The 27,844-nt window shown below is 38.6% G+C and overlaps 2 protein-coding genes across 2 annotated transcripts; both read right to left on the bottom strand.

The window, feature by feature from the left end:
* Positions 1 to 413: 413 nt before the first annotated feature.
* On the bottom strand, positions 414 to 11,251 carry LOC130087609 (myosin heavy chain, fast skeletal muscle-like). Its single transcript, XM_056254016.1, has 39 exons — positions 11,147 to 11,251; positions 10,638 to 10,849; positions 10,406 to 10,549; positions 10,135 to 10,291; positions 9,988 to 10,015; positions 9,745 to 9,850; positions 9,553 to 9,645; positions 9,398 to 9,461; positions 9,215 to 9,313; positions 8,957 to 9,060; positions 8,691 to 8,829; positions 8,472 to 8,590; positions 8,227 to 8,376; positions 7,969 to 8,139; positions 7,571 to 7,877; positions 7,352 to 7,422; positions 7,184 to 7,271; positions 6,940 to 7,057; positions 6,031 to 6,154; positions 5,813 to 5,949; positions 5,465 to 5,720; positions 5,145 to 5,387; positions 4,888 to 5,064; positions 4,604 to 4,749; positions 4,381 to 4,471; positions 3,890 to 4,279; positions 3,670 to 3,796; positions 3,433 to 3,551; positions 3,153 to 3,349; positions 2,887 to 3,070; positions 2,634 to 2,799; positions 2,393 to 2,517; positions 1,997 to 2,305; positions 1,715 to 1,918; positions 1,509 to 1,634; positions 1,182 to 1,352; positions 989 to 1,093; positions 808 to 903; positions 414 to 710 (listed from the first exon to the last, which is right to left on the bottom strand). Exons 2-39 carry the CDS (start codon positions 10,839 to 10,841, stop codon positions 414 to 416), a joined length of 5,952 nt encoding a protein of 1,983 aa, XP_056109991.1. The 5' UTR covers positions 10,842 to 10,849; positions 11,147 to 11,251.
* Positions 11,252 to 17,265: 6,014 nt separating this feature from the next.
* On the bottom strand, positions 17,266 to 27,227 carry LOC130087523 (myosin heavy chain, fast skeletal muscle-like). The gene is made up of 39 exons (XM_056253852.1): positions 27,026 to 27,227; positions 26,729 to 26,872; positions 26,474 to 26,630; positions 26,358 to 26,385; positions 26,146 to 26,251; positions 25,954 to 26,046; positions 25,798 to 25,861; positions 25,615 to 25,713; positions 25,348 to 25,451; positions 25,082 to 25,220; positions 24,863 to 24,981; positions 24,618 to 24,767; positions 24,360 to 24,530; positions 23,961 to 24,267; positions 23,796 to 23,863; positions 23,361 to 23,448; positions 23,092 to 23,209; positions 22,832 to 22,955; positions 22,614 to 22,750; positions 22,268 to 22,523; positions 21,912 to 22,154; positions 21,657 to 21,833; positions 21,416 to 21,561; positions 21,240 to 21,330; positions 20,759 to 21,148; positions 20,559 to 20,685; positions 20,355 to 20,473; positions 20,078 to 20,274; positions 19,812 to 19,995; positions 19,564 to 19,729; positions 19,347 to 19,471; positions 18,955 to 19,263; positions 18,627 to 18,830; positions 18,412 to 18,537; positions 18,089 to 18,259; positions 17,906 to 18,010; positions 17,728 to 17,823; positions 17,498 to 17,629; positions 17,266 to 17,386 (listed from the first exon to the last, which is right to left on the bottom strand). The coding sequence occupies exons 1-39, from the start codon at positions 27,218 to 27,220 to the stop codon at positions 17,366 to 17,368; spliced, it is 5,796 nt and encodes a 1,931-aa protein (XP_056109827.1). The 5' UTR covers positions 27,221 to 27,227; the 3' UTR covers positions 17,266 to 17,365.
* Between the last annotated feature and the right edge of the window lie 617 nt (positions 27,228 to 27,844).

The following is a 27,844-nucleotide window of genomic DNA, read 5'->3' as shown; positions in this document are numbered from 1 at the left end:
CTGTCATAAGCATAGCTGTGCAGTTTTATTTATTAACAGCAGGTTCAACTTCAAACCACTTTTTTTCTTACAAGGTTTTTCTGTGTTCTGTCTATATGTCTTTCAATAGATCTTTCAATTTACCATAAAGTTGGGATGTGTCCAATCACGGGTATATATTGATCCGCACTTCCTCAAAAGCACATTTTATTGGAATCATGTAGAACCAGAAACACTGCCTCACAAATTGTAATTTCTTGTGTTTTTTTAGTCATGAAAATGAAACAACATAGTCACAAATGTAAACATATATTTACCACACACAAAAAACACAAAGACATATCAGATCATACGATGTTTTATTAGTTACTGGTTCTTGTGGGCATTTTACAAATAATTTCATATTATACGAGTTCTTGTTTCTCTGCCAGCTCTCATTCCTCATTCCTCAGCTTCTTTTCCCTGGAAACATATAGAACATATATTTGATAACAAAATATAATAATAATGAATAATAATAATAATCCCAAATAATGAAGTTTATGAATACCAACATGCTTGTGCACAAATAATGAAACCAATAAAATTGTGATATTTACCCTCCCAAATTCACGGCTTTTAGCTCTCAGCTTGTTGACCTGAGACTCAGCAATGTCAGCTCTCTCCTGAGCCTCCTCCAGCTCATGCTGCACCTTCCTGAATCTGGTCAGGTGAGTGTTGGCCTGTTCCTCCTGCCAATGAAACAACACTTGTTTAGGTTCATCATATCCAGAATATTTTGTTGCATATTAAATAGCATATCACTGATAAAAGTCTAAAATCACTCACAGCATCTTCACTTTGTCTCTTGTAGGCCTTGACTTTCAGTTGAAGTTTGTCTACAAGGTCTTGCAGTCTGATAATATTCTTCTTATCTTCTTCATTCTGAGTAAGAGAAAAAAATTAACTAGAAAGTGTCTTAATTTGGTCGTTTACCATATCTATATACATATTTTTGTTTGATAAGTACCTGATAAGTCAGTTCCTTCACTCTTCTTTCGTATTTGCGGACTCCTTTAACAGCATCAGCACTGCGTCTCTGTTCCGCTTCAACTTCGCCCTCCAGCTCACGAACCTGAAAAACAGATTAACTGACATTATTCCTGACTTTATGCTTGTGATAAAGTAAGTGAATGTACTGTGTGTAATGTATAGCCACATACTCTGGCCTCCAGTTTCTGGAGCTGCTTCTTTCCACCCTTCATGGCCAGACTCTCAGCCTCATCCAGGCGGTGTTGCAGGTCTTTGACTGTAACCTCCAGATTCTTCTTCATCCTTTCAAGATGAGCACTCGTGTCCTGCTCTTTCTTCAGCTCCTCTGCCATCATGGCAGCCTGGAATCATTTTGTACTCGGTTACTTTGGTTAATGAGAATATGTTAATAATTAGTAGTCAACGGGAGGTTATAGAAATATGTGCAACTTAGTAGATACTTATCCTGCAAATAGTAGCAAACATTGCTAACTCATCAATGAGCATTTTTCACTTACATCAGTTATTGCTTTCTTTGCCTTCTCTTCAGCATTTCGTGCTTCCTGGACCACATCTTCCATCTCACCTTGAATCTGTACAAGATCTGCTTCCAGCTTCTTCTTGGTGTTGATAAGACTGGTATTCTGAAGAAAATGTTAAAAAAAATAATGTTGTTTAGGAGTTATTTCTTAAAATATTTCTTAAAACAAATCATTCTTCTTACTTGGGAGTGTAAGAGAGTCACTCGCTCACTGGCATCCACCAGTTCCTGCTCGGCCACTTTGCGGCCTCTCTCGGTCTGCTCCAGAGCAACTCTCAGCTCCTCAATCTCAGCCTGCATCAGGTTGTTCCTGCGCTCTACCATGGCAACCTGCTCTTTCATGTCCTCTTGAACCCTCAGAGCATCATCAAGATGGAGTTGAGCATCCTGAAGCAAATAAGAGGCAATTAGATCTTCTAATCTAATTAGTCAGATAAAAAATACACCTTCTGTAATGGAACAAACCTTGAGTTGACCCTGGACGTTCCTCAGCTGTTTCTGAGCTTCAGCAGCCTGGCGATTTGCATGGCTCAGCTGAATCTCCATCTCATTGAGGTCTCCTTCCATCTTCTTTTTGATTCTCAGGGCATCATTTCGGCTTCTGACTTCAGCATCCAGAGTGCTCTGCATGGAATCAATGATTCTCTGGCTGTTTCGCTTGATCTGTTCAATCTCCTCATCCTTCTCAGCCAATTTCCGATCAATTTCCCCTTTTACTTGGTTCAGCTCAAGCTGAACACGAAGAATCTTGGATTCTTCATGCTCTAGTGTCGCCTGAAAATTAAGATTGTTTGTAGGGTATTGTTTGCTTGAACAGTGGAGATAATGGAAGTGTAAAAAACTTCAAGCCCCATGTGTTACCTCAGCTTCTTCAAGAGCGGCCTGGATTTCAGATTTTTCAATTTCAGCGGTTTTCTTTCCTTTTTCCAGCTCATGAATAGTTTTTCCAGTCTCACCAAGCTGCTCAGTTAAATCTGAGATCTCCTCTGTATACACGAAGGGACACATGATTAACAAAGTGTTCAAACTTACTATTCTGGAGAAGATCTAACAAGCAAAAGAAAATTTCACGGATAATTCTGCAGTAAACCATTGTACGTACGCTGAAGGTTCTTGTTTTCCCTCTTTAGAGTCTCCAGCTGGTCCAAAGCCTCCTCATAAGAATTCTTCATTTTGAAAAGTTCTGTGCTGAGAGAACGAGCTTCCTTCAGAGATCCTTCCAGCTCTGCCTGACTCTCCTCATACTTCTGCTTCCATTCTGCCAGGACCTTTATGACATCAAAATTGAACATTACAAACCTATGGTGAGGTGCATCACAAAAATATTTTATGTAATTGAAATCATGTTGCTTTACCTTATCAAAGTTCCTTTGTTTCTTGTCAAGGTTGGCAGCCAAAGCATTAGCTCTCTCCACATCAATCATGAGATCCTCAACTTCATTTTGCAGTCGTTGCTTGGTCTTTTCCAAAGAGGCACATTTGGCATTCACAGCCTCAATGGACTCTTCAGCGTCCTGCAAACGCTGAGTAAGCTTTTTCCTAGGATCAAAAATGAAATATTAGTCATTGCTACTACTTTATTTCAAGTTGTGAGAACATTTAAACAGAGGATTTAATTTACTTTGCTTCCTCAAGCTCTTCAGTACGCTGAATGGCATCAGTCTCATATTTGGTTCTCCACTGAGCCACCTCACTGTTGGCCTTTGACATGCTGCGCTGAAGCTCAGATTTAGCCTCCTGTTCTTCCTCGTACTGCTCTCTGAGCAGATCACAGTCATGACGGGAAGATTGGATAGCATGTGCCAGGGCATTTTTGGCCTTTAAAACAATAAAAATGTTCCAGAGTTATTCAGTAGGTTCAGTACATAAGTTCATTCATTAAGAAAATGCTGATTCCTCACCTTCACTTCTTCCTCAATTTGCCTCTTCAGCTCTTCAATCTGCTGAGTGTAAGCCTGTTTGCTTCGAGTCAGCTGAGAAACTAAAGCCTCTTTCTCCTCTAATTGACGTCCGATTTCACCTAGAAAGGATTTAATGGTGATGATCAATAAAGATGATGGTCTCAACAATAACTGCAATGTTGAATAGGTGATTATAGAGAATGTAATATTATCCCTTCTGTAAACAAAACTACTTACCATTTTCAGTTTGAAGTCTTGCCTTTTGAGCGCCTATATCATTGATGTGTCGTACATGTTCATCATGCTTTGTCTTAAACTCGCTCAACTGATCTTCCAGTGTACGACATATCTTTTCAAGATTTGTCTGCCAAACACAAAGATTTTTTTGATGGATTTTTTTTTTTACACACAGTGCTGTGTTTCATGTACAATACTCCATAAATATGTTAATACTTACCTTTGATTTGGCAACAGACTCCATATTGCTTGACAGATCATCAATCTCCATTTTGTATTCACTCTTCTCTTTTTCTAGCTTCTGTTTCACACGCTGGAGGTTGTCGATCTGCTCTCCCAGCTCTGCCACAGTGTCAGCCTGCTTCTTGCGGAGTGCTGCAGCCGTTGCTTCATGCTGCAAGGTGGACTCCTCCAGATCACGGCGTAGTCTCTGGAACTCAGCCTCACGTTTCTTGTTCATCTCAATCTGGGCAGAAGTGGCGCCACCTGCTTCTTCAAGCCTCTCGCTGATGTCCTCAAGTTCCCTGGAGAGATCCGATCGCTGCTTCTCAACCTTAGCACGAGCGGCACGTTCTGCCTCGATTTCTTCCTCCAGCTCCTCAATGCGGGCCTGTGGTAGCAAAACGTTGATGAGTTACAGTTAATTACTGTTACAGTTAATACAAATAAATAAAAAGTTTAATAAAAACAATAGCACTTTTTTTGAGTGACCTGAAGTTCTTTAATCTTCTTCTGGAGCTGAACACCAAGAGATTGCTCATCTTCAATCCTGCTCAGAAATTGACTTGACTCAAAGTCCTTCCTGTTTTGAAAAAAAACCAACAACAGAAATGTTTTATGAGTTATAGTCATTCTGAAAGTGAACAAGGGATCTGAATTATAATGTCAAATATGTTATCCTGGATAGGATAACAAAATGTTATTAGTTCCTCACTTTTTCAGCTTTTCTTCTAGTTGTTGCTTGTCGTTCTCCAGATCCATTATGGATTCCTGGGAAAGTTTGAAATCACCCTCAAGCTTTCTCTTGGCTCTCTCAAGGTCCATACGGAGTTTCTTCTCCTGCTCCAGAGAACCTTCCAGCTGTTCACATATGTGAAAGATTAGGGGTTTTTTTTAACCAAAGTATTACTTCCATGTTTCATGATTTCTGCTTCTTGTTGTAACAGTAACTAGACATGTGAGGACTAGTTACACTAATCTGTTACATTTCAAACTCACGTCATCGACTTGCTGCTCAAGCTTTGCTTTGGCTTTCGTCAGAGTATTGACTTTGTCCTCCTCTGCCTGTAGATCATCAAGAGTCTGTTGATGTGCCTCTTGGAGGGCTTTCTTCTCCTTAGTCAACTTGACAATAATCTCATCTTGAGATGTCATTTCTTCAGTAAGGTTTTTAACCTAGGAGACAAATTTATTTGAATGACTGCAACCTGAGTAAAAGATCAAGATTACCAGAACCTTTTTCTCAAGATATTAACCTTGTTTTCAGTGGCATGTTTCTCCTTCTCTACTTTGGCCAAGGTAAGCTCTAAATCATCAATGTCTTTCTTCAGCTCAGAGCACTCGTCCTCTAGTTTTCTCTTCTTGGCTGTCAGTTCAGCATTGATTTCTTCCTCATCCTCTAATCTTTCAGTTGTCTCTTTAAGTTTCGCCTCAAGCTGGATCTTGCTTTTGATGAGTCCTTCACATCTCTCCTCAGCATCAGAAAGGTTTTCTGTTTCCTGTTGATTAGAACATCATTTGTGTCATTTTTGTTTTAAATTGTGTATTTATTATCTTATAAAGATGAAAAACTCACAGATGCCACTTGTAACTGCAGGTCATTTTTTTCCTGCAACAGAGAAACCATTTTTTCCTCCAGCTCCTTCTTCTTGGCAAGTGCCTTTGCTAGATCCCCCTTCATTTTTTCAAAATTCTCTTTCATGGCTGCCATTTCCTTCTCAGTCTCTGCACTCTTCAGGAGAGGCTTGATCTTAAAATACAGCTTCATCCATGGCCAGTGTTTCACATTCATGAATGAGCGGATGTTGTACTGGATGCTGTAGATGGACTCTCTGTATTATAGAATCAGAAGAAATGGCCAGATCCTCTGTGTGAATATGAAGTGTGTTACCCCCTACCGAATATTTTTCATGCAAAAACATACCTTCTCTCCATCATTTTGACAAACTCTTTCCTCATAACATATCCTCTGCAAAGTGCTTGAGTCATAGTCACAAGGATAACAAGTTTTTCATCTCGCATCTCCTCAAGGGTTCCCAGCAAACCAGCTTTAAAGAACACCTATCGCAAGTAATTGATAAAGCAATTATGCACTATTATTTAATATTTACATAATAAGACAGGTGCTTTGATAGTGTGTACCTTGGTGTGTCCAAACTTGTACTGGGTATGATCCACATCAATAGAGCCAAGAAGCTTCTCTGAAGCCTTCTTATTGTCAATGAACTGACCCTCAGGGATGACACTAGCATTCAGTACTTTGTATCTAAATAAAAGACATTCAAAATATCAGTTTTTTAACCTTGAATTAATGCAATAATGCAGTTTCAGAATCATGTTTGAACTGAAATTTGCACCTGGATGATACATTACATGAAGTACTAAGAGAGGACACCGATCTCATTCAGTATTGTGTACACATGCATTTGTACGTAATATCTGCATATATATGTTTCCATTTATTCTATTTATGATAAGATCTTGTTTCCTATGCAAGAGTGGCACATATGTGTGCGAGACTAAGTCGACTTGTTTTGTGCAAATTATTAGCTGTGGGAACATGCTCCACATTTAGAATAATCCAGATTCACAAACATTAGCATAAGGCTAAGAACAAAGTGTTGTGCGTTTTGCATGAGAACAATTTATGTGCACATAAATTGACAAATAGTATTACATTATTTTAAATATTAAATAAGCCCTAATATTCATTAGCATGTTTTAGTTGTCAAAAGTTGTCAATTGATATATTATTTAAAACACATGTACATAGTAGTGACATGTGAAGGCCAAGTATGATAACCCATACTCTGCATTTGTCCTCTGCATTTAACCCATTTAAGTTAGTGCACACACATTAGGAGCAGTGAGTAATGAACACACACACTGCAAACCGTGATCCAACCATTAGGAGCAGTGGGCAGCCATTATGCTGTAGGGCCCGGAGGGGATTAGCGATTAAGGGAATCTAACCAGCAACCTTTGGATTACCAGTCGGTTTCGCTAACGATTAGCCCACGACTGCCCATCATGCACATATAAATTAAATACCTCTGCTTAAAGTCACCATAGAGGATTCTGCTTGGAAAACCCTTTCTGCAAATTCTGATTCCTTCCAGTACACCATTACAGCGCAACTGGTGAATAACCAGAAAGTTCTCCATAAGACCTAAAAAATAAAAACAGTTATTTTAATAGAAGTAGTTGTTCATGTTTATTTTAACATAGAGTCAAATCATTAAATATATGACATGATTTTCAGTATCCTAACATGGATGTGCAAAAAAATATTGACCTGGAGTCTTTGACTCGTTTGGAATCAAGCAACGCACAAAATGAGGATGAGTGCTTCTCAGGTTGGTCATCAGTTTGCCCAAGTTCTCCTGTTGGTTAAAGAATAAACAGTTAAGCTATCATCCAGTACACCTTTGATGCAAGGTGTAAAATGGAACCATATCTTTACCCGGAACAAAGCAGACACAGTCTGGAAGGAGCCGCCCTTCTTTTTCCCACCCTTTTTGCCACCAGATTCAGCTGTTGATAAAACAATATAGTCGAGTAATCTCTGGTAAACAATACCATGTACAGAAATCAAAAAGAAAGTTTATTTCTTAACAAAACTCAGTTTTTCTTTTTTCATCCTAAAGTTTAAATTATAAATGTGTGCTTTTGTTTTGCAGACCTTCAGCTGAAGCATGAGCAGCATACAGATGACCCAACAGTTTCATTGAAGACTTCTGGTACAACTGAACCACGGAGTCATTAAGAGGGTCCTTGTTTTTATCCAGCCAGCCTGTGATGTTGTAATCCACAGTTCCAGCATAGTGCACCAAGGAGAAGTGGGCCTCAGCTTTGCCTTTGGCCGGTTTGGGCTTCTGGAAGGATGGAGTTTTACCAAGATGCTGGTCATGCAGCTTGTTCTTGAAGGTCATGTCTGTTGCTTTGGGGAACATACACTCCTCCTCAAGGATGGAGAAAATACCCATTGGCTGCAAGAAAGAGCACATTTCTTTGAGTAATGACAAGCAAAGCAGTGATGTTAAAAAAACAGAAAGCACTATATTTCCTGAAATTTGTTACCTTCTCAATAAGCTCAATGCAGGCGGCCAAGTCCATACCGAAGTCAATGAACTCCCACTCAATACCTTCTTTCTTGTATTCCTCTTGTTCCAGCACAAACATGTGGTGGTTGAAAAACTGTTGCAGTTTCTCATTGGTGAAATTAATGCACAGCTGCTCCAGGCTGTTATACTGTAATTAATATAAATTCAGCACCCGAACCAAGAAGCAAGACCTAAAGCATCAGATACATTTTTTTTTATCATCTTATTAACTTACATCAAAGATTTCAAACCCAGCAATGTCAAGCACTCCGATGAAGAACTGTCTAGCCTGCCTGGTGTCCAGCATCTCATTGATTCGCACAACCATCCACAAGAACATTTTCTCATAGACTGACTTGCACAGAGCCATGGCTGAATTGTTCACCTAATTTAGAAAAAAAGATTGCTGTTTTATACCATTTCATTTTAATTCATAAAAAGTTAGTGATACATTAATGAAGCATTTTTAAATGCACATACCTGAGGGACAGTTTGACCTTTGGTCACATATTCATTCCCGACCTTCACTCTGGGATAACACAAAGCTTTCAGCATGTCAGCAGAGTTCAGTCCCATGAGGTAAGCGATTTTATCAGCCACTGGAAGAAATATTTCAAGAAAATTACTTATATGTATCCACATTGTGGCAAAATATAGATGTTTCTTGTTTCTATAGATGAACTTGGATTGAAATCACACCCTCATTTCCATCAGGCTCGGCCTGCTCCTCCCTCTGCTTCTGCTTGAACTTCATGTTCCCATGATGCATCACAGCTCCTGTCAGCTTGTAGATGCCCATTTTCTCCTCAGCCGTGAAGCCCAGAATATCAATGGCTGTCTGCAAGTCAAAAACAATCAAATGTGTATATAACATATTTAACAAAGTGTATCGGAGATATACTGAGTATACATTCATATGAGTATGCATAAAATGTTAAGTGCTCAAACATTTGTCTTCCTCTTACATCAGTTGCAACGAACTCTTCCACATCATCGATGCTCTTGACTGTGATCTGACCATGACTGATCATGGGATAGTCGTATGGGTTAGTGGTGATCAGAAGAGCCTCTGCAAGAGAATTAGGATTTTTTTTTTTTTAAAGGACTTTATACTGCTAGAAAATATCACAATATCTGTTCTTGAAGTGTTTGGAAAAACTGCATTAAATTCGAATTATAGATTGAAAAATATGATCCTAATGTAATAATGTCCATTATTTTACCCAGCAGTTCTGGCTTATGGCCAGTGCAGAGCTGGTAGAAGATGTGGTAGCTTCTCTCAGCAGACAACTGGTAAGTTACCCTGGACTTTTCCAGCAGATCTACGGATGAGTAACATGATTATTCAAAGGATAAAATGAATGTCTATATTAATCAACTGAATTGTGAAAGAATTAAGGACTCACAAGTTTCAATATCAGCTGAGGCCAGTTTTCCAGTTGAGCCAAAATGAATTCGGATGAATTTACCCTAAAAATTTTCAAACAAATAAAATAAATACAAATTTTCCATTACAGAATTAAAACACACAGTGGAGCGATGCAGTTGGCTCAGAACTCACAAAGCGGGAAGAGTTGTCATTCCTCACAGTCTTGGCATTTCCATAGGCTTCCAGCAAGGGGTTGGCTGCAATGATTTGATCCTCCAGCGACCCCTGATGTGTACAGAATGTGACAGACAAGCCAGTCAAATAAGTGTTCTATGGATTTGCTCCATCCTCATTATCATATTGGCAAACAAAAACAATATATACCTGCATTTTTCCAGGCTCTACCTTCTTCTGTCCAGATACAGCGATTGTCGCAAAGTACTGGATGACACGTTTGGTGTTCACAGTCTTTCCTGCACCAGATTCTCCACTGAAAATATTGTACAATATATTATAATCTAATATGCAGTATGAATATATATATTAATAATAAATAAAATATATATAATATGTTTCTGCATTTTTATCACACAATACCAATGTTCAGTTTGTGATGAAAATACTTACGTAATCAAGATAGACTGATTCTCACGATCTACAAAAATGTAGAAAGCCATTTATTACATTCTAAATACTAGCATATTTAACATCTTTTTACAATCTTAGCCAATATACCTCAGCTGAATTCAAAATAATAAACATTATTTTTCATACCAGTGAGCATGAACTGATAGGCGTTGTCAGAGATGGAGAAGATGTGAGGTGGGGCTTCAATTCTTTTTTTGCCCCTGTAGGCTGACACGACTACTGAATCGTACACCGGGAGCCACTTGTAGGGATTCACAGTGACACAGAACAACCCGGAGTAGGTCTGCAAGAGAGTAATGTTCTTTTACTTACTAGATATAAACATTGCATTGATTTACATGTAAAACTGTACAATGTGTTTGAAACAGAGTAACACTATACATTTTTGATTACTTACATAGATCATCCATGCTGCATAACGCTCTTTGAGGTTGTACAGCACAGTGGGTTCATTGAGGTGGGTCATCATGGCCATGTCCTCGATCTTATCAAACTTGGGGGGATTCATTGGATAAATTTCATCCTCCTTCACTGTTATGGTCTGGAGGGAGAGTCATGTGACTTATGAAATGTTATAATGCCTTTCAAATTTATTTGGCACATTTTATCTGAATATCTCTTATACCCACTTTGTTACACAGAGTTTGGACCGTTGCTTTGCCACCCTCCCGACTCTTGAGGACCCCTTTGAGGTACATCTCCTTGGGTTCAGCAACAAAAAAGGCAGTTTTGGCATCAAATGGCTTATTTTGAGCTTCCAGTCGTTCCTTCTCTGGCTTGCGAAGGTAAACGGCCGCAGGGCCGAAACTCTCCATTTCTGGGTCCCCACTCATGATGGTGTCTTACAGAAAAACAACCAATTATTTGTCATGCAAGTTAGCAATCGGAAAGAACATTTACATTTATACAAGGCATCACCCTGATTATCTTGTCACCCGATGTCAAGATTTCTACAGTATAGATTCATATAGACTAACATAACTTCATATTTAGGTAATGTGGTTGAGAAAAACTAAATATTTTTTGTTACAAAAAGAAGTTTAAGTTAAGCATGTTTTTTCACAAGCAACATAAGAAATATAAATTTGTCATAATGTTTAGTAGTTACAGTTGTTTTAAAAGATGGTGCCATGTTTACCTTTGTCTTGCACTAACTCTTAGGACTTGATCTTGATTTTGTAATTCACCACCTCTGTGTATTGTTAAGAAAAACAAAGAATTTGTTGTCGGTTGAAACTTTATAGCTTGCCCAAAAGATAAAATAAGTAGTCCAGTCTTAAAATTAGTATAGGAGCACAATGTTATAAAATGTAACAAAAGGCCTAAAATATCCCTAAAAAGTAAGTAAAAAAGGAAAAGCAGAGCTGCTTTGTGACTTAGCGTTCAGACACTCACCTTAGCTTTGTAGTTGTGAGCCCTGGGAGGAGTTGGGAAAGCCCTCTTTTATACTTGGGTTCGAGTGTCCTGTCATCAAATTTCAGCATCTAATTTTTGGTCATGAGTCCTGTTTGCCCACTTCCATTTGTCCCCTTCAGCAGCATCACTGTATTATTTTTATCTCTTGAAATGAGAAGTTCCTAGATGGTTTTATCTCTTCAAATTGTTATTGTCTAGTACAGCACTGAGGGGAGCTTTTTTAGCCCATTTCCAGAGTTTAAATGTGACTCTTATGGTAACTGTTATGAATTACCTGTCATTACTGGTCAGAATTTGCATTGTTATGCATAGAAAAGGATTAAGTCGTAAAACTGAGTTCCAAGAATTTGGAATTATGGGCCTGGAGTGATAATAAATTGTTCCTTTTCAACTTAAAGAATTCAGAAGATACAAATAAGGAGAGCAAATGAATAACCGTATCCATAAATACTTGTAAATCCTTCTTATGAATATCTGGACATATATGTAGGATCATATCTGGCAATTGCAACTCATCAACCTCGTTGTGGAGAAGACATCATATGTCACTGGTATAAGGTTGCAGGAGCCTTACAAATTTAAAATGTTACAAAGAAATCATACTTCGATCCCTTTAAGAAACCAGCGAGGATGCCAAATGACCATGCCTTTCCTTGCTAAGAACAGCTGAGGCTCCCCAGACCTCTCCTGGGGATGAAACAAAGTCCAAGGTGGTGACAAAATCCTTGATGTCAACAGGCCAACTTGAGTCATTGTGTGCTAATAGCTCTGCCTTTCCACACTAAGAGTGCTGGGAGAATGTCTGAATGGCCTTTTATATACTTTCAAGATTTACTTATAACTTGACTTGTGTTTATGTATAAATCAATGTACGTTCATATAGATCTGACTTTTAAACAGATAGCATTTTCTATTTAAAATATCAAACAGAATGACACTTTATTGAAATCAGTGGATCAGGATCTCTTTAGTCTGATACTCCTCCTCTGTTTGGCTAAATGTAACATGAGATTTGATATAAAGTAGGCTTTATGGGCCTTAAGGTAATTCCTTCCACGGGAAAGGTGATCTCATACTGGCAAAGAGCAGAAAGCTTTAAAAATTGTGAGGCAGTTACTCTTGAGATATAATGGGCTCCATTGAATAAAAATGTGAAACTTGATCGCCCACCCATAACACTACATTCTTATTTGGACAAAATACAAATATAGCCACCACCAGTGTAGTCTTAACCCACCAAATGGCAGCATGCTCAGGGGATTTATTGTCTCTTGAACTTCCTGCATTACATTACAAAACACAATCCAAGTGTTTTAGCATCTGTCAAGAGCCTGCAAGTGTGCAGCATTAAGATTGTGGTATAATGGTTCTTGGATGAACCGTAGTTTCAGTTAGTTATGATGCGGCTTCTTTTTTTAGGACTTTGAAATGTAAGGTAGCATCTTTGCTTATCGTGGTTAAAGATGAGTTCATTGTTCGACATGCGAGTATGAGGCCACATTTACACTTTCACTGAGCATAGATCTGCCAAAGCCTCTATCTCTTGGTGGATGCGGTTGGGTTTCTTTGAACACCACAACGGATGAGTATGAATCTTTTTTATATTATCATTAAAATTAATTTTTTTGATGAAACGGCATGATATCGCAAAGACTTGGTTTGAGGTTCTTTCACATTTGTGTCGTTCTACAAATCACAGTGTGTGGGACACTTGCTGTTCTCTAATATATTGGTTCAAACCATGGCATAGTAAGCTAAAAACAAACAAACAACATAATTGTCAGTAAAAAAACAAAAACAAACTTAGCTTCCCTAATATAAAATCTCTCAAATATGGAATAGCTATAAAATAAAGTCTTCTATAGATCTGCAAATGAAGATGTATGTGCATAAATTGTGTATTTAACTAATTATTTAAAGCTGCTGTCCGTAACTTTTTTAAGTTAAAAATTATCCAAAATAATTATATTAAAAAAAAACATATTCTGCCAGTGGTCAAAACTATCTGCTTGCCATAGCTAGATTCAAAACGGTTAGCTTGTAATAATGATTTTAATTCCAGTGGTACTGGTGGGTTTCCGCGGGAAATTCGAGCATGTCTTTGCGTCATGACGTCACACCCGTACACATAAAGAAGGAGTTTCGGCTAGCCGGCTATACTGCGCGTGACGAAATGTTTAGATGTATAGGCTTTTCTCGCAGCACTTTACATAATTAAACTTATGGCATCCAGAAAGATCCAAACAACAATCATCAGTGTCAACTGGAGATTCAGCAGTTATAAAACCCAAAAGACTTCGTACTTCGGATTTAAGGTGGCTAGAGAAAGAGAAAGAAACCGTCTCATGCGAACACAATGGATTTAAACATTGGCGGTGCTTTTGAAAAGTGCGTGAACTCCGTGTTTTGAAGGGGTTCAAAACGGAAGAAGAGACGGCCTTTTTCTGCTGAACAAGTAAGACATTTCAATAGTTCAATCGTGTAACAGTACGTTTTCTTAATTCACACAGTTATGGAGTTTCCTTTGTTGTGCCTTTCTCGTTTTGCTATTATGGAGAATATGAATTCTGAACTACACAGGTAACCATAAAACACATTAAATTTAACATTAGTCACGCAATGCTGATGTTGTTAACATGAACAATTTGAGAACAAAGTAGGCTATAATTTGCACGGTTGCTGTAAATCGCGTTGATTAAATCTAACGAAGCTTATCATGTCGAATGCTTTTTCCCCCTTAGTTGGTCAGAACAAAAATGGATTTTACTTACTTGTTCAGAAGACATTTTCTTATGAAAATTCTTATGTTGGTCAAACTTTCAAAAAGTGAATCTGTGATTCTGTATGACAGTATCCACACAGCGCGGTGACTGACAGCAGCACTCGCCTCAAAGCACTGTGTTCATCTGCGCTGTTTCATGCCGATTTACAACCCACGCAAAGATGATAATTCCGCGAATCACTGCAGTTACAGATTTCGAACAGAGAGATGGCGACAAAGAGGAAAAGCTACGGACTGCAGCTTTAAATGTCATTTCTGAGACACTACCAGCACAAAACAGTCTGTTTTCCAATTTGCATACTATTTTCATAACCCCTTGTGGAAAGGAAGTTGAGTTCGTAATGATTCTCAGTTTAAGAAATGTGAGTTTGAATCTTCTACAGCTGACTTTTTAATGCATCTTGACTGCCGTACAGTCTGACAATATTGACAACTGAGATCCTACATCGTGACATGGTCTACAGCAGAGATTGTGTTTGTACAGTCTGACAAGCACCAGTCGTAAAGGACTATTATTAATTATACTTTAGATGAAATCAACTGAAAATAAAAGAAGACATTAAATCTCTCAAGATCTCCGCAGAGGATGATTAAACAACTCCAAAAACAGCACTACCAGTTCTTATTGAAAATTAACAGAGGTTTAGATGTTGATGTGTTATTGAAAACAATAGTTTAATTTGAAGTCACCAGTATGGTGATCACTGTTTTGCTTTAATTGGGCTTTTGGCCCTTGACTTTCTAACATTAGTTTTTCTCTGGCTTCTATAGCTATTTTTTATAAATCCCATTTGCTAAGGCAAAAAAGCCAAGAGAAAATGTGATCAGGTGGTTATGTTTTGATAACGACATAATCATCATGTAGTGTCTGATACACTGATCTCATCCAGTGTGTAATATTTTTAATACAGTTCAATTTTACATTACCACCACTGTGATACTACAACAAAAGATCAAGCAGTGTTGCAACAATCAGTAAAGAAGGATTTAAAAATGATCATTCACAAAAAGCTTTGAACTACAGCATAGTTAAGACACACTGACATCAACAATCAGCACATGAATCTCAAATGGTGACAATCAACAAAATGGATAAACAGATAATCTCTAAACATAAAAACAGGTTACTAAAAACAACAGTAAAAATAAATGCTAATAGTAAGAATTAAAGAAAATAATTCAGCTGAAATTCGCAAAATTTGTGACATGACAGAAATAACGTCAAACTGGTTAGTAATAAGTCAAGCTGGTAATGCTGTTTTTGGAGTTGTTTATTCATCCTCTGCTGAGATTTTGAGAGCTGTAATGTCTTCTTTTATCTTCAGTTGATTTAATCTAAGGCTGTGGCTGGAAGTCAGTTGTAGTTCTTGTGTTTCTGCTCTGCTCGTCGACACACTTCATCCATGAGCACTTGTCTAAAGCATAACCAAAAAAGGTGCTTCCAATAAATTAAAAAATATTTTTTTTTCCTCTACTTTTTACTTTTGAGATGGCTTCTTTGTTACTCCAGTTTACTCTTGAGATGTGATGGAAATAATGTTGCTCCTGTAGGATCAGGGCCATCTCAAGTATGGAGTGGGGCCCAGAACGTGTTAGAGAAAGTTGTTCATTATCGTTCCTTGGGTTGGGGGCATATATAAATATACACACACACATATATATATATATATATACAGTATATTACATAACAGCGCACTATTTCAAGTCTTAAAATTGATTATTTTGAGCCTTTATATTCATACATTTAAAATCAGCTGTAAGATTCAAACTCACATTTCTTAAATTGAGAATCATTACAAACTACAACTGACTTTCCACAAGGGGTTATGAAAATATTATGCTAATTTGAAAGTTTTGTGCTGGTAGTGTCTCAGAAATGACATACTACTACATCCGGGATAACCTTGTACGTGGCTTGAGTCATGTGTCTTTCACAAAGAAGGATCTGCCCAATTCCAGCCTTACTGAAGAACCTGCAGATCATCCCCAATCCTCCACCAAATTTCACAGTGGGTGTGAGATACTGTGGATTGTAGGCCTCTCCAGGGGCCTCATTTATAAAATGTTGTGTAGAAACCATCCTACATTTTGATCTTACTATAATTTCTCGACGTGCGTAGGCCTCTCTTCCAGATGTGGAATTTATAAATCGCAAATGATTTCTTGAAATTGTGCACAGCTGAATGGTTTCAAATATTCGCCTTGTAAACGCGCCTAATTAATGTCATTAACATATAAAAAAGCACCAGTCAACGTCCAAATGCTTTACTTTAGAATGGCGAGAATTGCTTAGATTTCCAAATACCTGCAGTACTCCGACTCTCTGCCACAAGGAAAAGAGCGTAGGCTTGGTTAGAGGGTCGTAGACGTGGTGCGAAGCAATTTTTCACGTCAAAGACTGTTTTTATAAGTATGAACGTTGGTGTGGATTTTAGTTCACTTACATTCTAAAATCAAAACTTTGCGTACACACGTTTTATAAATGAGGCCCCAGAATAAGGCAGATCCGTCTTTGTGAAGGACACATGACTCAAGCTACGTACAAGGTTATCCTGGAAAAAACTTGCTTCTATCTGCTCTGACGGTGTTCCTCAACTCGAAGAATTGGGTTTTCCCACAGGACAATGCTCCAGGCCAAAAAAGGTGTGAATGGAGGACCAACAAATCAAGACCCTGTCATGGCCGACCCAATCTCCAGACCTGAACTCTACTGAAAACTTGAATGTGATCAAGCGGAAGATGGCAACTATAGAAAGTAAGTAGAGTAACATCCGCACACTGAGTTTACGGCTCCAAAAACATTTATTATTAAACAGGGCTGTTTATTAATAAATGTTTTTGGAGCTGTAAACTCAGTGTGCAGACATTACTCTTCTTCTATGGTTGTAATCTTTTTGTCCTACACCTGAGCTCAGGGGTGGTTCTAGGCCCTTTTTAGGGGGGCTTCAGCCCTATTTGCCAAGATGCATGAAAGCTGTAGTTGGAAATCAGGGGTATTTCACAAAATATTGCAAGAGAGAGTAAGTCAACATTTTAAATGAAAGAAAAAACGGCAGCCATTGTTGTTTGGTGGGCAACTTTATTGACCGCATAACTCAGACACAGCACAAACTCATATTATATGCTTATTCATTGCTGTCTCTTCTTGAAGGGTGATATTCACTCTGCAACCTCTTTTCCCTAAGGGGGGAAATAATGCAAAAGTCAAATATTCTGGATTTTTGAGTTTAGTTTCAGTTTTTGTGTATATTCAGGAATCAACAAGTTCTGGATAATAATTTGCAGAAGTACCCTTCCAGCCTCACGACTCTTGGCCCGGAGCTTGTTGACCTGAGACTCAGCGATGTCAGCTCTCTCCTGAGCCTCCTCCATCTCATTCTGCACCTTCCTGAATCTGGTCAGGTGAGTGCTGGCCTGTTCCTCCTGTAGTGGATTTGCCGATGCATCAGTAGTTTATGAAATCATCAAACAAAATAATGTCTTGATATTGATTACATAATACTGTATAATACTGTACTTACAGATTCCTCAGCTTGTCTCTTATACGACTTCACTTTCATCTGCAGTTTGTCCACAAGATCCTGCAGTCTGATTATATTCTTCTTATCCTCTTCAGTCTGTTAAAAAGACTCTGCATTGTAGCTAATGCTGCTCTGTTGACAAACCGTTTCTTTTCAGAGGTCAAGTAAAATAACCTACCTGGTAAGTGAATTCCTTAACCCTTCTCTCATACTTCCGAACTCCTTTTATAGCTTCGGCACCTCTTCTTTGCTCAGCCTCAACCTCACTCTCCAGTTCACGAACCTGGAAATTAGATAGAAAAATTTGATTACAAAAATTCCAGGATTTCATAACCTTTTTACATATTGTACAAAAGAGTACCCTAGCTTCCAGTTTCTGGAGCTGCTTCTTTCCACCCTTCAGGGCCAGACTCTCAGCCTCATCCAAACGGTGTTGCAAGTCTTTTACTGTAACCTCCAGGTTCTTCTTCATCCTTTCAAGATGAGCACTCGTGTCCTGCTCTTTCTTCAGCTCCTCAGCCATCATGGCAGCCTGCAATCACACATGAAATGTGACTACAGCACTTCTCGGTGTTCAGTGGATGTGATTAATTGGGTTTGACTAGATAAAAATGTTTGTAATTGTGTGTACATATGGACATTTAGAACATATCAATGTGTATTTTCTTATAAATATGCACTCACATCAGTAATAGCTTTCTTAGCCTTCTCCTCTGCATTTCTTGCCTCCTGAACAGCATCATCCACTTCACCTTGGACTTGAATGAAATCTGCCTCAAGCTTCTTCTTGGTGTTGATGAGACTGGTGTTCTGTATATTAGAGAGTAAAACGTGGTTTACCAATTGGTGATATTGTCTAAGAAGCAGAGGAATTAAATCAGAAACATTTGAAAACAAACCTGGGAGTGCAAAAGTCCTACACGCTCACTGGAATCCAGCAGTTCCTGCTCGGCCACTTTGCGGCCTCTCTCGGTCTGCTCCAGAGCAACTCTCAGCTCCTCAATCTCAGCCTGCATCAGGTTGTTCCTACGTTCAACCATAGAAACCTGCTCTCTCATGTCCTCTTGAACCCTCAGAGCATCATCAAGGTGCAGTTGGGCATCCTAATAAAAGATGAATAACTTGCTTCAATAGAATAAGGATTGAAGAGTTTGAGGTTCAGCTTCCATCTGAGGCCAACTGCAATTTTTTTTAAACAACAAGTTACAAAGAGCTCCACGACTTTACCTTGAGTTGTCCCTGGACGTTCCTGAGCTGTTTCTGAGCTTCAGCAGCCTGGCGATTTGCATGGCTCAGCTGAATCTCCATCTCATTGAGGTCTCCTTCCATTTTCTTCTTGACTCTTAGGGCTTCATTTCTGCTCCTGATCTCAGAGTCTAAAGTACTCTGTATGGAATCAATCACTCTTTGGCTATTCCTTTTTATCTGTTCAATCTCCTCATCTTTCTCAGCCAATTTACGATCAATCTCCCCTTTTACTTGGCTTAGCTCAAGCTGGATACGAATAATCTTAGTTTCCTCATGTTCCAGGGTTCCCTAAAGACCAGTAGGACAGCAATAGTTAACAATACTTAAAAAAAAAGGATTATGGTAGTTATTCAAAAACACAAAGGAGTTACCTCAGCTTCCTCAAGAGCAGTCTGAATTTCTAATTTCTCTATTTCAACTGTCTTTTTGGCTTTCTCCAGCTCATGAATGGTCTTACAAGTTTCACCAAGTTGTTCAGTCAAGTCAGAGATTTCCTCTACAAACAATTTAAAAAACAGAGTATTCACATGCAAGCATGGAAAATTTGTCTCTCTATCGTCTGCACTTTGTATTTGTGAGAAATCTTACGCTGAAGGTTTTTGTTCTCCCTCTTGAGGGTCTCCAGATGATCCAGGGCTTCTTCATAGGAGTTCTTCATCTTAAAAAGCTCTGTACTAAGAGAACGGGCCTCTTTAAGAGCTCCTTCCAGCTCTGCTTGGCTTTCCTCATACTTTTGCTTCCACTCGGCCAGAACCTTGGAAAAAGTTAATTGAATTTGTGATCAAGGACAATATGTTGTTGTACAAAGAAGTTGCAGCTATTAAAACATCATGTACCTTGTCGAAGTTCCTTTGTTTCTTGTCAAGATTGGCAGCAACAGCATTAGCTCTCTCTACATCAGTCATGAGATCTTCAACTTCACCCTGCAATCGTTGCTTGGTTTTCTCCAGAGAAGCACACTTTGAGTTCACAGCCTCAAAGGACTCTTCAGCGTCCTGCAAACGCTGAGCAAGCTTTTTCCTTAGAGCAACAATTAAATATTAGTCATTGCTACTACTTAATTTTCTGTTGTGAGAACATTTAAACAAAGGATTTAATTTACTTTGCTTCCTCAAGCTCTTCAGTACGCTGAATGGCATCAGTCTCATATTTGGTTCTCCACTGAGCCACCTCACTGTTGGCCTTTGACAGGCTGCGCTGAAGCTCAGATTTAGCCTCCTGTTCTTCTTCGTACTGCTCTCTGAGCAGATCACAGTCATGACGGGAAGATTGGATAGCATGTGCCAGGGCATTCTTTGCCTGAAAAGCAACAAACACAGCATTATTTGCTAATGTTCCCCTACTTGCTACTAGACGCTTCCAAAATAGTAAACAATTACCTTGATTTCTTCCTCAATGTGCCTCTTAAACTCTTCAATCTGCTGAGTGAAAGCTTGCTTGCCTCGAGTCAACTGAGTAACAAGAGCCTCTTTTTCCTCTAGCAGACGGCTGAATTCACCTTTTAAAAAGACAAAACATTTCCATGAATCCTTGAAAATGTAGGAAATACCAAAATACAGTTTGGAGTTTGTATTCAAACATACCATTCTCAGTTGCTAGTCTTGCTCTTTGTGTACTTATATCATTTAGTTGACGGATTGCTTCATCATTTTTGCTCTTAAGTTCACTCAGTTGATCTTCTAGAGTACGGCACATCTTCTCCAAGTTACCCTGAGAGGAAAAATTGCTATAAGTATGACTCTTAAATTAAAAATGCAATATTCAGGAAAAACAATTGTCATGCCTTTGATTTGGCAACAGACTCCATATTGCTTGACAGATCATCAATCTCCATTTTGTATTCACTCTTCTCTTTTTCTAGCTTCTGTTTCACACGCTGGAGGTTGTCGATCTGCTCTCCCAGCTCTGCCACAGTGTCAGCCTGCTTCTTGCGGAGTGCTGCAGCCGTTGCTTCATGCTGCAAGGTGGACTCCTCCAGATCACGGCGTAGTCTCTGGAACTCAGCCTCACGTTTCTTGTTCATCTCAATCTGGGCAGAAGTGGCGCCACCTGCTTCTTCAAGCCTCTCGCTGATGTCCTCAAGTTCCCTGGAGAGATCCGATCGCTGCTTCTCAACCTTAGCACGAGCGGCACGTTCTGCCTCGATTTCTTCCTCCAGCTCCTCAATGCGGGCCTGAAATAATTGGTGGTAATAATGATGATCAGATTTGCTTGAACCGGATTATGCGATCAGTCATCAACCCTAATGTTATATATTGAGTGACCTGGAGTTCCTTGATCTTCTTTTGATGTTGAATACTAATAGACTGTTCATCCTCAATCCTGCTTAGAAATTGACTTATCTCAAAGTCCTTCCTATGGGAAATAATTGTAACAGATTTACATACCATCAAAAATGTTATTCTCTTCAAAACATTTCATTTAAAAGATAAAGTCTTACTTCTTTATCTTCTCATCTGATTGTTGCTTTTCATTTTCCAGATCCATAATGGATTCTTGGGTTAGTTTCAGGTCACCCTCAAGCTTTCTCTTGGCTCTCTCAAGGTCCATACGGAGTTTCCGTTCTTGCTCCAGAGAACCTTCCAGCTGTTAAGTAAGATTGCAATATTGCTTTGCCTGGAAGTCATCCATATCTAAACAAAGAAATAAACCAATATATTGCAGTAAACATTGTAACTTACATCATCCACTTGTTGTTCAAGTTTGGTTTTAGCTTTTGTCAGAGTATTGACTTTGTCCTCCTCTGCCTGCAGATCATCCAAAATTTGCTGATGTGCCTCTTGTAGGGCTTTCTTCTCTTTGGTTAATTTTGCAATGCTTTCATCCAGTGAGGACATCTCCTCTGTAAGATTTTTTACCTAATAAAGAAATTTTGTGAAATTGTTAGAGTCACATCAGCTCAGACACATGATGGGAAATGAGTTGAGAAAGTGAACCTTGTTTTCAGTGGCATGTTTCTCCTTCTCTACTTTGGCCAAGGTAAGCTCTAAATCATCCATGTCTTTCTTCAGCTCAGAGCACTCGTCCTCTAGTTTTCTCTTCTTGGCTGTCAGTTCAGCATTGATTTCTTCCTCATCCTCTAATCTTTCAGTTGTCTCTTTAAGTTTTGCCTCAAACTGGATCTTGCTTTTGATGAGTCCTTCGCATCTCTCCTCAGCATCAGAAAGGTTTTCTGTTTCCTGTTGATTAGAACATCATTTGTCTTTATTTGTGTTTTAAATTGTGTATTTATTATCTAATAAAGATGAATTGGTTATTTGTGATCTTTTCAGGAATCTGCTGAAAAACTCACAGATGCCACTTGTAACTGCAGGTCATTTTTTTCCTGCAACAGAGAAACCATTTTTTCCTCCAGCTCCTTCTTCTTGGCAAGTGCCTTTGCTAGATCCTCCTTCATTTTTTCAAAATTCTCTTTCATGGCTGCCATTTCCTTCTCAGTCTCTGCACTCTTCAGGAGAGGCTTGATCTTAAAATACAGCTTCATCCATGGCCAGTGTTTCACATTCATGAATGAGCGGATGTTGTACTGGATGCTGTAGATGGACTCTCTGTATTATAGAATCAGAAGAAATGGCCAGATCCTCTGTGTGAATATGAAGTGTTACCCCCTACCGAATATTTTTCATGCAAAAACATACCTTCTCTCCATCATTTTGACAAACTCTTTCCTCATAACATATCCTCTGCAAAGTGCTTGAGTCATAGTCACAAGGATAACAAGTTTTTCATCTCGCATCTCCTCAAGGGTTCCCAGCAAACCAGCTTTAAAGAACACCTATCACAAGTAATTGATAAAGCAATTATGCACTATTATTTAATATTTACATAATAAGACAGGTGCTTTGATAGTGTGTACCTTGGTGTGTCCAAACTTGTACTGGGTATGATCCACATCAATAGAGCCAAGAAGCTTCTCTGAAGCCTTCTTATTGTCCATGAAATGACCCTCGGGGATGACACTAGCATTCAGTACTTTGTATCTGAAACAGAAGTGATTTCATTACATTTCAGTTGAATTTCCATCTGAAGTAGCCTTTGTAGTGTCATTGTAAAAAAAAAATTAAAAAAATCCAATTGCATGACGTCCACATCTGGCATGTACTGTATGTAAAATACCTCTGCTTAAAGTCACCATAGAGGATTCTGCTTGGGAAACCTTTCCTACAGATTCTGATTCCTTCCAGTACACCATTACAGCGCAACTGGTGAATCACCAGAAAGTTCTCCATAAGACCTGGAAAATTATACAATGGGATAGATTTAACCTTACATTTTAAAACATCAATATTCTTAAACAGGATTCAGAGTATTTTTATTACAGCTAAACAGAGGTGATATTGTTATACTAAGCACTATTTATTATTGGAATAAATAACAATACTTACCAGGTGTTTTTGATTCATTTGGAATCAGGCAGCGCACAAAATGGGGATGTGTGCTCCTCAAATTGGTCATCAGCTTTCCCAAGTTCTCCTGTAAAATTGTGTCCAAAATATGTTGAAATACTTGACCAGTATACAAGTACATACACTCACTGGCCACTTTATTAGGTATTAAGAGATTCTCATCATGGATGTGCAGCTGAACAAATCTGCAGCAACTGTGTGATGCTATCATGTTAATATGAGTAAAAATCTCTGAGGATTGTTTCCAGAACCTTGTTGAATCTATGCCATAAAGAATTAAGGCAGTTCTGAAGGCAAAAGGGGGTCCAATCCATACTAGCAAGAAGTAGCTAATAAAGTGGCCGGTGAGTGTATATAACTAATATAAGCATTTTTAGAACACATATAAACATAATTAACATAATAAAAACTTACTCTAAACATAGCAGACACTGTCTGAAAGGAACCACCCTTTTTCTTGCCAGCCTTTTTGCCTGCTGCCTCTGTACAGTTCAAATATAATAGATAATACATTTATTTATTTTTAAAAAGAAGCAGAATATTAATACTCTAATATATATGCAGTAATGTTTTGCAGACCTTCAGTAGAAGCATGAGCAGCATACAGATGAGCCAGAAGTTTCAATGAAGCCTTCTGGTACAACTGAACCACGGAGTCATTAAGAGGGTCCTTGTTTTTATCCAGCCAGCCTGTGATGTTGTAATCCACAGTTCCAGCATAGTGCACCAAGGAGAAGTGGGCCTCAGCTTTGCCTTTGGCCGGTTTGGGCTTCTGGAAGGACGGAGTTTTACCAAGATGCTGGTCATGCAGCTTGTTCTTGAAGGTCATGTCTGTTGCTTTGGGGAACATACACTCCTCCTCAAGGATGGAGAAAATACCCATTGGCTGCAAGAAAGAGCACATTTCTTTGAGTAATGACAAACAAAGCAGTGATGTTAAAAAAAACAGAAAGCACTATATTTCCTGAAATTTGTTACCTTCTCAATAAGCTCAATGCAGGCGGCCAAGTCCATACCGAAGTCAATGAACTCCCACTCAATACCTTCTTTCTTGTATTCCTCTTGTTCCAGCACAAACATGTGGTGGTTGAAAAACTGTTGCAGTTTCTCATTGGTGAAATTAATGCACAGCTGCTCCAGGCTGTTATACTGTAATTAATATAAATTCAGCACCCGAACCAAGAAGCAAAACCTAAAGCATCAGATACATTTTTTTTTATCATCTTATTAACTTACATCAAAGATTTCAAACCCAGCAATGTCAAGCACTCCGATGAAGAACTGTCTAGCCTGCCTGGTGTCCAGCATCTCATTGATTCGCACAACCATCCACAAGAACATTTTCTCATAGACTGACTTGCACAGAGCCATGGCTGAATTGTTCACCTAATTTAGAAAAAAAGAATGCTGTTTTATACCATTTCATTTTTATTCATAAAAAGTTAGTGATACATTAATGATGCATTTTTAAATGCACATACCTGAGGAACAGTTTGACCTTTGGTCACATATTCATTCCCAACCTTCACTCTGGGATAACACAAAGCTTTCAGCATGTCAGCAGAGTTCAGTCCCATGAGGTAAGCGATTTTATCAGCCACTGGAAGAAATATTTCAAGAAAATTACTTATATGTATCCACATTGTGGCAAAATATAGATGTTTCTTGTTTCTATAGATGAACTTGGATTGAAATCACACCCTCATTTCCATCAGGCTCGGCCTGCTCCTCCCTCTGCTTCTGCTTGAACTTCATGTTCCCATGATGCATCACAGCTCCTGTCAGCTTGTAGATGCCCATTTTCTCCTCAGCCGTGAAGCCCAGAATATCAATGGCTGTCTGCAAGTCAAAAACAATCAAATGTGTATATAACATATTTAACAAAGTGTATCAGAGATATACTGAGTATACATTCATATGAGTATGCATAAAATGTTAAGTGCTCAAACATTTGTCTTCCTCTTACATCAGTTGCAACGAACTCTTCCACATCATCGATGCTCTTGACTGTGATCTGACCATGACTGATCATGGGATAGTCGTATGGGTTAGTGGTGATCAGAAGAGCCTCTGCAAGAGAATTAGGATTTTTTTTTTTTAAAGGACTTTATACTGCTAAAAAAATATCACAATATCTGTTCTTGAAGTGTTTGAAAAAAAGAAAAAAACTGTATTAAATTCGAATTATAGATTGAAAAATATGATCTTAATGTAATAATGTCCATTTTTTTACCCAGCAGTTCTGGCTTATGGCCAGTGCAGAGCTGGTAGAAGATGTGGTAGCTTCTCTCAGCAGACAACTGGTAAGTTACCCTGGACTTTTCCAGCAGATCTACGGATGAGTAACATGATTATTCAAAGGATAAAATGAATGTCTATATTAAACAACTGAATTGTGAAAGAATTAAGGACTCACAAGTTTCAATATCAGCTGAGGCCAATTTTCCAGTGGTGGCAAAATGAATTCTGATAAATTTACCCTGGAGATTTTACCAGAGGTAAGATTCATTAGATAACAATTTTCCATTACAGAATCAAAACAGTGGAGCGATGCAGTTGGCTCAGAACTCACAAAGCGGGACGAGTTGTCATTCCTCACAGTCTTGGCATTTCCATAGGCTTCCAGCAAGGGGTTGGCTGCAATGATTTGATCCTCCAGCGACCCCTGATGTGTACAGAATGTGGCAGACAAACCAGTCAAATAAGTGTTCTATGGATTTGCTCCATCCTCAGTATCATATTGGCAAACAAAAACAATATATACCTGCATTTTTCCAGGCTCTACCTTCTTCTGTCCAGATACAGCGATTGTCGCAAAGTACTGGATGACACGTTTGGTGTTCACAGTCTTTCCTGCACCAGATTCTCCACTGAAAATAAAATAATGCAACATAAAATGACTCCAGTTTCTTTGATGCTATATGTAATTACAAGATCAAATACTCCTTCAAATTGAAAAATCAGAAAAATATTCACGTGATCAAGATCGACTGATTGTCACGATCTACAGAGAGTGAGAGACATTTGATTTTACCAAACAAAGTATATATGGATAAAAAAATCTTAATCTATTTTCTTCCACTAGCTCATACCAGTGAGCATGAACTGATAGGCGTTGTCAGAGATGGAGAAGATGTGAGGTGGGGCTTCAATTCTTTTTTTGCCCCTGTAGCCTGACACGACTACTGAATCGTACACCGGGAGCCACTTGTAGGGATTCACAGTGACACAGAACAACCCGGAGTAGGTCTGCAAGAGAGGTTAGTAAAACTCAGTTGCAACTTTCAGTTACACAGACATTTTAGTTGAAGTAAAACAGTATAACAAGTACTCTTCATTTTACTTACGTAGATCATCCATGCTGCATAACGCTCTTTGAGGTTGTACAGCACAGTGGGTTCACTGAGGTGGGTCATCATGGCCATGTCCTCGATCTTATCAAACTTGGGGGGATTCATTGGGTGGATTTCATCCACTTCCACTGTGATAGTCTTTTAAAGAAAAGGAAATAAAGGCAAATGATAAACCACTGAGAGGCTGAAGATGTTTTTTTCAGAAGGCAACCTCCTGAGCTTAATATGAAAACTAGAAAAAAAGACTAAATTCAGATTATATTGCTTTTAGCTGCAAACCTCTCAACTTACTTTGCCGCACAGAGTTTTGACAGTGGCTTTGCCACCCTCTTTGCTGATTAGCGCCCCTTTGAGGTACATCTCCTGTGGTTCAGTCACAAAGTAAGCTGTCTTTGCATCAAACGGTGCGTTCTGAGCCTCAATTCTCTCCTTCTCTGGCTTCCGGAGGTAAACAGCCGCCGCGCCAAAGCACTCCAACTCACTCATGGTTGCTCTTTACTGGAAAGAAAGACTAAACATTAAATACTTACATTAAGCCAGCAACTGAAATAGTAAGTTGTTCAACAACAACAAAAATTTAATATTATAATAATGTAAAGGAATTTTGCTTTATGGGGTCAAATTGTAGATTTTACCTCCTTTCCAGCCAGTAGAAGTGATGAGAGAAATCTAAAAAAAAAAAGACAATCCTTCAGTACGCACATCTTAACAGGTTTTTGTTTATGCACACAGAATGGATGTAATTAACTTCTTAAATTTTGCAGACTCTTGAATTTTATCAATGTTTTTAGTTCGACTCACCTACTTGAAGTCAGCCTCAGTAAATGGATTCACACTCGACTTCTTGTTTTATAGAGCACAATATGTCTAGTCAGCCAAACGGTCCCTCTCTATTTGGTGCTTGGACTGCCCTCAATTCCACAACTCTCTCTGGAATATTATTTTTATCTGATGATAAATCTAAAGTGATTTTGAATAGACTATAGCAGGTCTGTTAAAATATTTTTAAAAGCAGTGTGGAAGCTTTGCATATCAAATACATGCACTAAATATGCATTTTCCAATTTGTGTGATCAAAATGACAGAAAACACATGGAATAATAACATTAG

The sequence above is a fragment of the Rhinichthys klamathensis genome, unplaced genomic scaffold (assembly GCF_029890125.1).
Source record: "Rhinichthys klamathensis goyatoka isolate OS25496 unplaced genomic scaffold, OSU_Roscu_1.1 h1tg000109l_1, whole genome shotgun sequence".
In the NCBI taxonomy this organism is placed as follows: domain Eukaryota; kingdom Metazoa; phylum Chordata; class Actinopteri; order Cypriniformes; family Leuciscidae; genus Rhinichthys; species Rhinichthys klamathensis.
The sequence above is the reverse complement of the archived record's forward strand: the minus strand, read 5'-3'. Positions and strand labels throughout refer to the sequence as shown.